This window comes from Silurus aristotelis, assembly GCF_946808225.1.
Source record: "Silurus aristotelis genome assembly, chromosome: 24".
NCBI classification, from domain to species: domain Eukaryota; kingdom Metazoa; phylum Chordata; class Actinopteri; order Siluriformes; family Siluridae; genus Silurus; species Silurus aristotelis.
Window position 1 is genome coordinate 10684691 of NC_139597.1, and position 12237 is coordinate 10696927.

At 35.6% G+C, this 12237-nt stretch overlaps 1 protein-coding gene across 1 annotated transcript in view; it reads left to right on the forward strand.

The window, feature by feature from the left end:
* Nucleotides 1-12237, forward strand: part of LOC310719075 (xylosyl- and glucuronyltransferase LARGE1-like) — a 50126-nt gene that overhangs the window by 18432 nt on the left and 19457 nt on the right. Inside the window, exons 2-4 of the mRNA XM_083528396.1 lie at nt 898-1090; nt 7438-7712; nt 8812-8894. Of these exons, the coding sequence (XP_083384522.1) occupies nt 901-1090; nt 7438-7712; nt 8812-8894 (548 nt within the window). The 5' untranslated portion in view covers nt 898-900. The remainder of the gene's footprint in view (nt 1-897; nt 1091-7437; nt 7713-8811; nt 8895-12237) is intronic.

Genomic DNA, 12237 nt, shown 5'->3' on the forward strand with positions numbered 1-12237 from the left:
GCCTTTATCTTATTGTTGTACTTGCAACTATTCACACAGATTTACACAATGACCATTTTTAAAATGCTTGAAAATATCAAAGCTTCGGTGATCAAATGCAGACTGAAAAAAAGCTTTGCTCCAACATTCACACTACATAAGCGATCGCTGTGGGAGTGCACAGTGAGTAGTCTCTGATTGGGGGTAGGTAGTGACTGAGTCACTGTGTAATGCGCACTATGATAAGTTTAGGCTAACAACCCGGTATGTAATGTCCAAAAAATAAAATAAAATAAAAAATCTTAGCATTATAAGCTCTAACCAACATAAAAAAAACAAACAATATCCCTACAAACATTCATAGGTATGTTTAGGCTGTGATAAATACAACACACATTGTTTATTGGACATGGGTTATTGCAGCCATTTATTTCCTCTTATTACAAAAATATTAAATATGCAGTGTGGATATCCAAAAAAAAAAATAATTGACCACTTTTTACCAGTGGTTTTTACCAGTTTTGACTTTACTTTTGACCATCAGAGACCTTTATTTGGCAAAAGAAGCTTCAACAAACAAACCCGTCTCGATACAGTTGACTAAAAATATGATAATTACTGACAAGCATAAAGATGTTTCATGTCACTTTATGAAAGTAGATTTAGAAAGTAGCAAATAAAAAAATATAAAGAAACAAGACAGCATGCAAACAAATAACCACAATGATTGACAGCAGGAGGTACTGTACCTGTGGAGAGACTAAGGTGGGAAGCTCAAACAGGGAATAGTGCTCAGCTACTAAATAATTTCTATTTAAATGTTTTTATCTAAGATTTAATCCAATAATAGAAGACATTTTCCCTCCAGGACACTTCTTAACATCTTAAATTTGCTAATCATATCTCTTTTTTTTTCAGTCAATGCCATGCAACCCCTGGCAAACACCTGCTGTCCACATAGAGGTCTGTCAGCCTCCTGAACATCTCCCCTCTTCAGCGCAGAGGATGCTGGGAATGTGTCGTGGGCGCAGGAAGTTCCTGGCTGCCTCCCTTATCCTGCTCTTTATCCCGGCCCTCACGTGGCTCTACCTGTCTGCTACTAATTTCACAGGTAGGAAGTTTGTGCTTCTTCTAAAGAAAGGTCATTATCTTTCTTCTTATTATGTAAATTTAGATCTAAAATAAACCTTCCATAAAACATGTTTTTTTTGCACTGTTAGCACTTTGGTTATTTACATAACCAAAGAGTCAATATTTATCAGAGTGACCCAGAAAGCAGACTTTTTATACTCAGCAATAAGCCAGGACAAAATACTTATCAATTGAAGAATTGGAAGAATTGAGAATGGCTGCTGAACCTACTCTCTCCTTATGTGCATTTCTTTTTTCTTTTTTTTTTACCAGCCGACTATGGATTCTTACATTTTTACAGATGGCAATAAATGTTTAGTGTTTGGAACTTGCCAATTTGGAATACTGTATTGTTCAAATTTCTGTAAAAATACAGAGTAAAATATGATTTATTCTTTAAATCATATTTATTTTTTCATTATGATGTAATTAGAACATTCATGCAGAGTCATTCATGCAGAAAATGTGATAATTCCAAACAGTTTACATTGCGGTCCAACATTAGAAAATGTGTTCTTTGGAAATATAATATAGTTATGCTATTGATTCATTTTCACAGCGAACATTGGCCTAAATTATTGGTATACCTTATGGATAGGGAATTAACATACAAAACTGTTTTGGAACAGATGCAAAATGATTTGCCTAATTAGCTAAAAATATAGATCTTTAAAAAGCTTTTGTGGGCTCTATTTTTTATGCATATGTAAGTGTAAATGGTATAACCCCACATTATGTGTTGGGAATAAGCCAGTGCTTTTCTGTTCTGACCTAGCTGCTGTTTCCTGAAATGTTGTGCTTGTGCTCTTAATCATCTACACATCTACATCTACTCATTGGCTAAGCTCATTGGCCAGAATGAGCGGCACTGTTTCAGATCAGCAAAACACGCTTAAGCAAATCTATTTTGAGCTAAAAAAAAAAACTTTAAGCTATTAAATATTTTTTGTTTAGTTTTTAGTTTGTGAAACTTTAATATTACGAGTAGATGACTTTTATCTTGTGATGACACCGAAACTGAATTCCAAAGTCTTATCATTAAATTTTGAACTTGCATTTTAATTTGAATTCTAAAAAGAATTGCTGCTTTTTCATTTTGTGTGGTGATTGGTTACTTTCAGAATATATGCAATTTCTTGCATTTGCTCTTGTTTTTGTGGTTGCATAGGAATTTGGTAATTACAAGAGGTAATGTTCTCACCTAGTTGCTATTTCCCATTGTAGTGTAAAAGCTTGTGCATTTATATGAGTGGACCAAAAAGTGTTGGTTTGATGCTATTTTTTAACCAGGCCAGCATGTTTAGGTTTAGAAAATATATTCTTCATCATATCAGCAGCAACGCATGCTGCTATACTAGGTGATTTGAAGAAAAATAAATAGCAAAAGCCTGACAGTGTTTAAACTGAAGGCCAACAGGGCAGCCACCCATTGAGTTTAAAACAGATGCTGTCAAGTTTGCCTCATTCCAAGAGACAGAGGCTGACAAGTCAACTTTCCAAGACATGCCCAAGTCAAAGGCAGACGAGGTATACCCCATACCATGCTAATGGTTCCTAAGACAGGCATTGTCCAGCTGCCGCCTGAAGTCATGCTTAAGCCAAGGGCCAACTAGGCAGCTTGTCCAGCTACACTCATACTTGGGGTTGACGAAGACCTCTTCAGCCAAGCTCAAGCCAGAGACCAAAAAGGTTTAATCTCTAGCCAAGCTCATACTAGAAACAGACAGGCTGTCCTGCCATGTGCACCCTAGTAGGAATGTCCCCACTCTGCCAGCAGTCTCTGGAAGGAACACTGTTGCTCCACCACCAAAACCCCGGCAGCAAGGTCTCTGCTCTGCTCTGCCAGCCTGTACAAGGTCAGTTCACCAGCTCCTCTATGTGGAGAGAGCATGCTGAACAATGCCTGTTTTGGGAACCTGGGATCCAGGGTGCAAGACCTCCTTGGGGAGTGGTGCTTTTAAAGGGGGTTCGGTTATGTATTTCTTCCTTGTGCCAAGTGCTGCATGCAGAGGGTCTGGTGTATACTTCAGTTTGTTTACATTGCTGTGTGCTTTGTTTTAGTTCATGTCCTCGAACCATCCATGTCTTGTCACTGGTTCTCTCTCTAGATTTCATTTTACCATTTCATTGGTCAATTGCAAAAGTTCATTGCAAAGTACATGCTGAGTTCTTTGTGATCCAGTCAACAGTCTGAGTGGAACTCAACTCTAGCTAATCTTCTTCAGCAATTGATAAGACAGGATATAGTCTTATCATTTGCTATGACACAGGTCAGAATGCACCTTTCTTTGTGTTTTGACAAATAACAAAATGTATTTATGTCTTTACTGTCATGCGGCCCAGTTGCTTAGTCAGTTTACCCTCTGGCTGCATGACAAGAATGCAAAATCATTCCCCCTGCCATTTTCCGAGACATTTTAATTTTGGCTCACAGCCAAAAAGTAATTGCTTTACCCTACCATGGAGGAGCATTGACTCAATATTGAAATAATATTGAGATAATGGTGATGTAATGCTATGCCAAGGTCATAGCTCTTTCCCTTCTGTCCCCTCCCAAAAGTTAAAGGTAAATATGTCTGAATACAAATGGAAACATTAAAAGGCCAAAAATATAAGCGGTACAGTGGAACCTCGGAGCTCGCGAGGGTTAGGGACCAAGACCAGTCGCGAGTTCTGAATTTTTCGCCACCTTTTGATACGTCCCTTCCAACCCAGTAAAAACCCAGAGAACACTATACGAAATCGATTTAAATGAGTAAATAACACTATTTCACTCCATAACACTTAATTATTAGACAATTTTAATGAGATAAACCTTGATTAGAAATGTTAAAACTAGCGTTTTGAGCAGCTCGCGGTTGCTCACGAGCCGATCTGAATGAGAGTCACCGGTCGGAATGAAAGTCGCGAGCATGCGAGGTCACGAGCGCTGAGGCCGCGAGCTCCGAGGTTCCACTGTACCTTATTTTACCGGATTGAGCTGAATGTCTACTTTAACGCAGAATACTGACTATTGCAGTTTCAGTGTGAGCACATATGACAATTCAGTTCTTCACTGCTTATTAATAAGAACGTGAATGCTACCTTAAAGGCTATTTATCTTTAGAGTGGCAAAAAAACATTTAATTAATAGTTGATTATTTATTGCATTCAGTGAAAAATAATCCATTAATCAATGTGATGCTAAATTAATTTAACTTAAAAAAGACTAATCTCATGTGTATATCAAAAGGGCTGTCAATCAATTAAAATATCCTATTGTGATGAGTTAACTTTTGATTAATAACACATTTTTATATGTTCTAAACATTAAATTAGTACTTTTCAAGTTTTTGTTACTCTAACATGTGCATGGACAAATATAGATGCTTTATGCAAATGTATGTTTATTATTAGTGAAATCATACTCAACATAGAGCATGAAGACAAAATATTCTTGTAAATGTTTAAGTAATTGGTGGTGTTACGTATTACGTAAATCATCCGGACACCAAACAGAACATTCTCTATGTTTTTGGGGTGATAACAGAGAAACTGTACCTCGTAACTTTCTTAAAGATTACATACATCTTATCAGTAAAACAAATGTTTAGTGATAAAAAAAAAAAATTCTCAATATCTGAGTACAGAAAGTACGTCATTAATAAATGTGTTGCGTTGAATGTTTTAATTTTGCCTCGTATTTATTTATTTATTTATATTTTTTATAAAAATGGTCAAAGAGAACTGTGCGCTGCATTAGTCACGCGTTAATAAAATTAGTGCCGTTAAGATGAATTTGCGTTAATGCATTAATTTGACAGCCCTAGTACATCATAATATACAATATCAAGAACCAAATTGAATTTAATAAGAATTAAAAAAATTGTGGATCTTTCTGTTATACCCTGGGGTACAAATGTTTGCCTCTACTCATTCCAGTGTACCTTGTGCATATTTGATTACATCAAGAGGAGGAGCTGGAGGAAGTCTGAAATGAAGTCCTTTTCGGGGTTGTGATTAGCTTTCTGTGTTTATTCAACTGTTGGTGGTACCCTGAAATAAAAGACCTTTCAGAACACCTTCCAGAATCAGCTAGCAAATAGTGTGTGCTTATTAGAGACAAGATCCATGACTTTAGAGCTGGCTAGAGATGCTGGAGTAAATTACAAGATTTCCCCCAAAAGAATTATACACACACCAAAATTGGTCACCAGCACAAAGCGACTCAAGAACGACTCAAGCTTGAGCATTGAGTGAGTGGAGAGCGCTCTTTAAAAAGACCAGGGCACAGGTGGAACCAATTTCCACTGATTACAATTAAGCTGGTGCTCTCTGGCTCCTACTGGTGGCAAAAGCTAGTCTGGAAATGTGGATTTCTGTAAGGAAGAAGGTACATGTAGTGAATGTACATGACTGAGTTGCTGTTTAACAACAAATAATAAGGGATGCATTCTTTAATTTTTGTCTGATCTATAGACTGCATAACTGAGCTTTAAAAACTATATTTAAACCATGATAAAAACAAACAAACAAGAGACTTAGATATACAGCTGCTGCTCAATTAATCTCATGCAGACTGTATGAGCACATCTACTGGTATGCTGCGTTTCCAAAATTACTTTTTTATTTCATTGTTTTTCATTTGGATTAAATGATCATTCTTCGATCATTTAAGAAATATATCATAATCTAATTCTGACTCTCAATAGCACTGCATTCCAGCTTTATAGTAGATTCTTATGGTATGTTTTTATATTGATATTTTCAGAAACGTAACAAACCTACAATTTTCTGACAGATTTGATACTATACTATATTAATACTATATTATAAGTTTCAAATATGAAAACAGACAAATGTTTTGAGGACTACACAGATACAGATCCGCACACAGATAATGGCATTCCATTACACGGCTAATAAGTATGTATGAGGACACACTTCACTATGACTGGACATAAGCCACAGACTCCTTGCAAATTGATTAGAGCCTCTAAAAGTGATAAAGGGCATAGTAGCAAGGATCATTTATTCAATGCATTGCTCTAAAGGAATTTACTGCTGCATCCATTTCACCTCTCACAACATGGCCACAGTTGGAATTCTTCCTCTCTCATTGTGATCTGAAATTAATTGTGCACATCAAAAAACAAACCAACAGTAATCTATTTTTAATTGAAAGTGGGTGTCCGAGGTCAAGTGGGTAAGAGCTGTTCAGAATGAATCGTCCACTTTGTTGACTAAAGGGACTATAAGTATTATTAGAGCCACTCTAAAACCCTTTACTGCCTTGAGTTCAAGCTCAATCAGATAAGAAAGAGAGACAAAAATTACGACGTCACCTATCAGCACACATTCACCAGTAAGAAGACACCTAATTCATATTAACTGCTATGCATTGTCTCTCATGTATGTATCTTTTTTTAATGGCTTTATCCTGCCCAGATGATCATTGATGTCAAAATTATAAATGAATCTAATTTAGACTTTACATTACAGCCAAATCAGCCCTTTGATATCCTTTTTAACTGCTTACCTATAGTATCTATAAAGACTTTCCACCAGAGAGTTTACTTTAGGCATTTCTCAGGTTAAAGAATGGTAGATTAGGAGGTTATTGAAAATGTTCTTAGAGTAATAAATGGGGTTAGCCTCAGTATCCATATTTTTTTATTTTTTCTATTTTCTGTTCTCTTGGTTCAATCCCTAAGGAAGACTACACATAGGATTTAGTGCTGAGATGAGTGATGATGCCATACAGTAAAGCTATCTGTCTTCTGACTATGATCAATAAGAGCAATAACAGCTTACACCCCCATTTACTTTGCTGCTGTACGAATGCAATTGTGTGTGTGTGTGTGTGTGTGTGGGTGTGTTTTGGTGTGAAAGTGAAAGACAAGAACATGGGTCCTTTTGCCTTTATTTAACATTGAAGTAGATTTTCAAATAGGCTCCCCTTTGATGGTTGAACACGTTGTTGTCATTTACAATGTACAGACTGTTCCTTTAAATGATTCTTTACGTTGTGTCTCTTGGGGAACATCAAACAATGCTTTCCCTTCTAATAACCAACTGTACCTACTAATTCAGTTGTAACTACACATACCTTCTGAATTTCAAAGAAAAAGAGGAGAGAGTCAAGCAATTCTTTTTTGCCTGGGTGTGGAGCTGATTTCTAATAAAAAAAATAAAAGCCTGAAAGTATGTTAATATTTAATAACATTTTAATAAATGTTAATATTTTTCTAAAGCATCTTTGATATTTTACACTTACAACAGTTTACTTAAAAAAAAACGTTTCTCAAAAAAATGTGCTTTTGCAATAGCATTTCTTCTTACCCTCAGTGAAGCCACTGCCTCTGTCCCCATTGGAGCCTCAGTCCTCTACGTTGGCCCTGGAACTAAGGGTACGGGAGGTGGAAGAGGAAAACCGTGCGCTCAGGAAAGAGCTGAGTCAGCCACCCAGAAGCCCCACACATGGCAACCAGAATGGCAGTGGACGCCATGGCAACCAGTCCCATGTTGGCAGAGAGGGTTTAAGGCATGCAGAAGCTCAGAGAGGCATCACACTGGGAAACAGCTCTGACTGTGTGTCTCAGCCTGAAGTGGATAAGTGTGAGGTAAAGCATGGTTAAGAGTTTTATTAAGTTCTATTCACAATGTATGAAAAAGATAAAGAGAATGTGGCTGGGTGAAAATATTTATTATTTTCTTCACTGTATAATTTGTATTCATTTTAATGAATTGTTATGCCCAAATAATTAATAATAACTGATCAGGTACAAGTGAATGCTTGTTTCACATGACTAAGTTGGCTGACAATTTAACAGTGGCTCACAGAAATGTGAACATACACTTCTAAAGAGAGTTTATACTTGTCACATGTACTTGTACAGTGCAGTGAAATTCTTTCTTCACATATCACAGCAATGTTAGGAAGCTTGGGTCAGACAAGATACTGGAGCACAGAGGTTTAGGGTCAGCTTAGTGATACTGGGGCTTGAACCTCTGACCTTCCTCTCAGTAACCCAGTGCTTTAACCACTGGGCTAACACCTAGTCATGAAATTTGTTATTCATGCTTATGGTACAATCCCAAAGACGAGGCATATTATGTGAATCTGTTTTAGTACATTGTGCGTCCCTAAAACCTATTATTTTTTATGGGTCTAACATATTGTAAATGTTTATGGCCCTTTTGGTGCCATGGTGAATTTTTTTATTAATCTCCATCTCATAGTAAAAGTTCACATTTTATTTATATGTAACATATTCTATATGTACGCTGTAACACAAGTTATTGGTAGTGTTTTAAATTATTTGTAGTTAATTGACCGCCATGTGCAGTACTGTATGTAAAATAGGATTGGGTACAACACATTTCATCATTGCTGTAATTATTTAATAAAATTCCATGACAAGTATTAAGTTAAGTATTGACTAATACAAGCAATGGGAGTGTGAGTGTGTAATGATAATGTATGCACTGAGAATTAAAAAGTTCAAAGGGATTTAATACAAAAAAATCTCAGTGAGGTTTAGATAAAGAGTCAGTAATAAAGTGTTCCCTTAGTGGAGCTTCACAGAAACAAATTGGTGCTTAGTGTTGCGAGATCTCCTATAATGCAATACTGCTTTAGAGAAACCATTTTGCCTACGTTTACTTATGCAACCATTAAACCATCTTTATCTCTTTTTGTAAACACTCTTGTACCTCCAGACAATTCATATGGCTATAGTGTGTGCCGGATATAATGCCAGTAGAGACGTGGTAACACTGGTGAAGTCTGTCCTTTTCCACAGGTAAGGATTTCATCATACATTAGTACACACTGCACCTTCTGAAACTTATATAGGAGGATCCTTTGGCTTATTTTTAACTCCTGTAGCCAAAACCAAATGTGGTGTCATGCCATAAGTTGTGGACCACTTTAGTGTCCCTGCTTTTTCTGTCAAATCAGCAAGTTCTCACACACACACACACACACACACACACACACACACACACACACACACACACACACACACACACACACACACACACACACACTGTATTTATATTTCCTGCGCTTTCTCTTATTCTTTGTCTCTCTCTGGGCTGGCCTTGTTGTTGTCCTTTGCTTACAAATCTGAATATGCTTCTCTCACGACGGCAGACTGTTGCCAGGCAACATAACCTCTATGAACTTCAGCTCACATCCAATTTCTCCTTCTCTTCTCCCAAACAAAGTCCTACAGTGTAAAGAAAGAGAAACAATGAGAAAGAAAAAATAGAGAGAGAGAGAGACAAAGATGGCACATACTGTAAGGAGAAAATAGGCGACTATAGACTGGTGTGTAATTAAACTCTGTAGGGTTTGAAAAAAAAGAAGCTCTTTCTGTGGAATTTGCAGGATGCTGGCCATTATCATTTCAAACAACGTTGTGATTATGTGCTAAGGTTGTTTAATGTGCCATAGCAGATGCCAAGCTTACAAGAGGAGATTACGACTACACATAAACCACTTTTAAAGCAAAGTTTATCAGAAAGTGTACCAGAAATCAGGTACAGTTGAGCAGCTTCTTTTTTCTGTTGCCATCTGCACTCCTGAGGGGCTTTAAATTTAAATTTGTATTTATTTTTTTAGTTGAAGGTTATGAACTGCTTACTACACTCTGTTATTCATGCTTTCTGAATTTAAGTTTGCTTAAATTAAAGGCTGTCCCTCTCTATGCTGTCTCTCTTTCATGCAGTCCCAATTTATAGTCCTCCGTGCAGCTTGTTGTTTCTTTCCAGTCTGTCACTCTTCCATTTACAGACGATCAAACATAATTGTCATGTTTAGACTGTCTACAGAAGGAAAGAGAGGTGATGCTAATAGAAAACCTTCAACCAGCATCAATTATTTAGTAGATTACCAATTAAGTGTGTTAATGACATAATTAATACTTCTGCAGTGTTTTGAAATTAGTAAAATTCATTAACCACTTTATCCTGGTCAGTTTTGCATCAAATAAATACTGTAGCCTATACCAGTTTTTTTCTCATAACATTATACCACAAAGAGTAAAATCTACAGTATGTGTGGTTTTTCATCAACATTTAAACAGTTTACATTTTTTTAATGGTTTAATAATATATAAAATCATATTTTATTATGTTTTATAAAAAATAGAATAAATCAAATAATTGCAATACACTTTTTAAAATATTAAATAGTTTATATTTGTCAGACCTAATTTGGGTAATACAGATGTGTAAGTGTGTGTTATTTACATTTAATATTTAATTTTCTAAAGATATTATCTACTTATTTCAGCATACTTTAACAAATGTCTTCATTTCTTCCATCCATCCTTCATTCATTCACTCCCTCGATATGCGGATATCCTTTTAAAATAAATTCTTGAAGCTGGACATAAAACACTAAAGAACCAGGAAGTGGCTAGTGGCTAACGCTTGCACTATGGATTTAAGATTTAAGATTTTTTATTTGTCACAAACATAGTTATATGCAGGATAAATCTTGCAGTAAAATGAAAAAGTAAAAAAAAAGAAAAATCTTGACTCTTGAATCTCTAACAATAGCATTAGCCGCTAGCCACTTTCTAGTTGGCGGCTAACAATTGCGCTATTGATTCATTAGTGTTTCCCATGTTGTGTATGTTTTTAAGTTGAAAAATATAGAATTTTTTAAATGCGCACAAAAGTTCAGATTGTAACTATGTTTCGCACGTATAAAGGATTGCGAAAGCTCTGAATTGGAAAATTTCAGGATGAATAAATGTACTGTTACACCCCTATTAATAATACTTTTAAATTATGGCCAAAACTTTTGCTTTAAAAAAGAAGACAAAACAGAAATTGGTCCCAATATCTGCGTTTAGTTTACAAGGTATCAAATATACTACCAAATACCCCTTTTTTGCTAACTAGCTAGCTAATTCTTAATTAGTATTTAGCAAGTTATATTCATCATGTTCATTACTGACAGAAAAGTCTTGAGGTGCCTGTCCAAGTAATTCAGATTTAGATCAAATGTTAAGCAGGAGTCTGTTAAACCTTGTAGTAAAATATTTAATACCCTCAGTACTACATACAGTATTTTCAATGAACTATATATATATATATATATATATATATATATATATATATATATATATATATATATATATATATATATATATATATATATATATAATTCTGTATGACGTATCATGCCTGTGCTGGCTATTTTTGAAAATCTGCTGAATTGGATTTTATTTTATTTTTTGCTAAAAAAGGTTTTAAAGTAAATTTGGAAAAAGATTTAGATAATGTTCTTGAGCTTATTATGTGTAACACCACCTTAGGCTTTTTTTCCTGCCAGTACAGCTCATGGTAGAGATCTAATGTTACCTCTGCATGGTTTTCATTTTCATGGCAGTCATTTTAGTTGCATTCTAAGCATTGTTTATCACTCTTAGTTATGTTCATTTGACTGGACTTTGGATTATCAACTGGTTCTGCTCTACCATTTTTGTTGTTGTTGTTCATTGATACTATCAGTAAATTCGTCCTACATCTGAAAGCTTCTTTTGATTTAGCTTTTGTGCCCTAGCTAAAGTCCTTCTAAATATGTAAGGATGCTCAATGGTTAAAACCCTTCCCTGAGATTCTCTATCTTACTGCATCACGGAGACAGCATGGGTCCTGTTATTTAGCCTGAATTGGCAGTATAATGACAATAGAATAACATTTCAATCCAAATCATCACCTTGACCGGTGTCCATGTCTTTACAGCATCATGACAGTCTGATTATGTGTCTGTCTCACAGCATAGCTTTATTTGATAGGACAGCTGATGGAGATGTGCACAGCGTTTGTTTGAAATATGTTACTGGAAGATTGTAGATGACAGACATCTTCAGTGTTTTTCGTTTTTTTTTCATTTTTGTCAGGCATTAAAAATCCCATTCAGTCTTAAAATTCTAGTGTTGTTAAACATTAACCTATGTCATATTTATGGTCAAAATAGCCAAACTTCAAGCAAACTAAATTTACTCTTATTTTGGTAGGTCTTTCATGTCATAAAAACACAATCCTCAGGTCAAAATGCCTGGCATCTGACTGGCATTCCTTGTTTTTTAGTTTGTTTTTTTTTTTTAACACATTAATAACATGGGT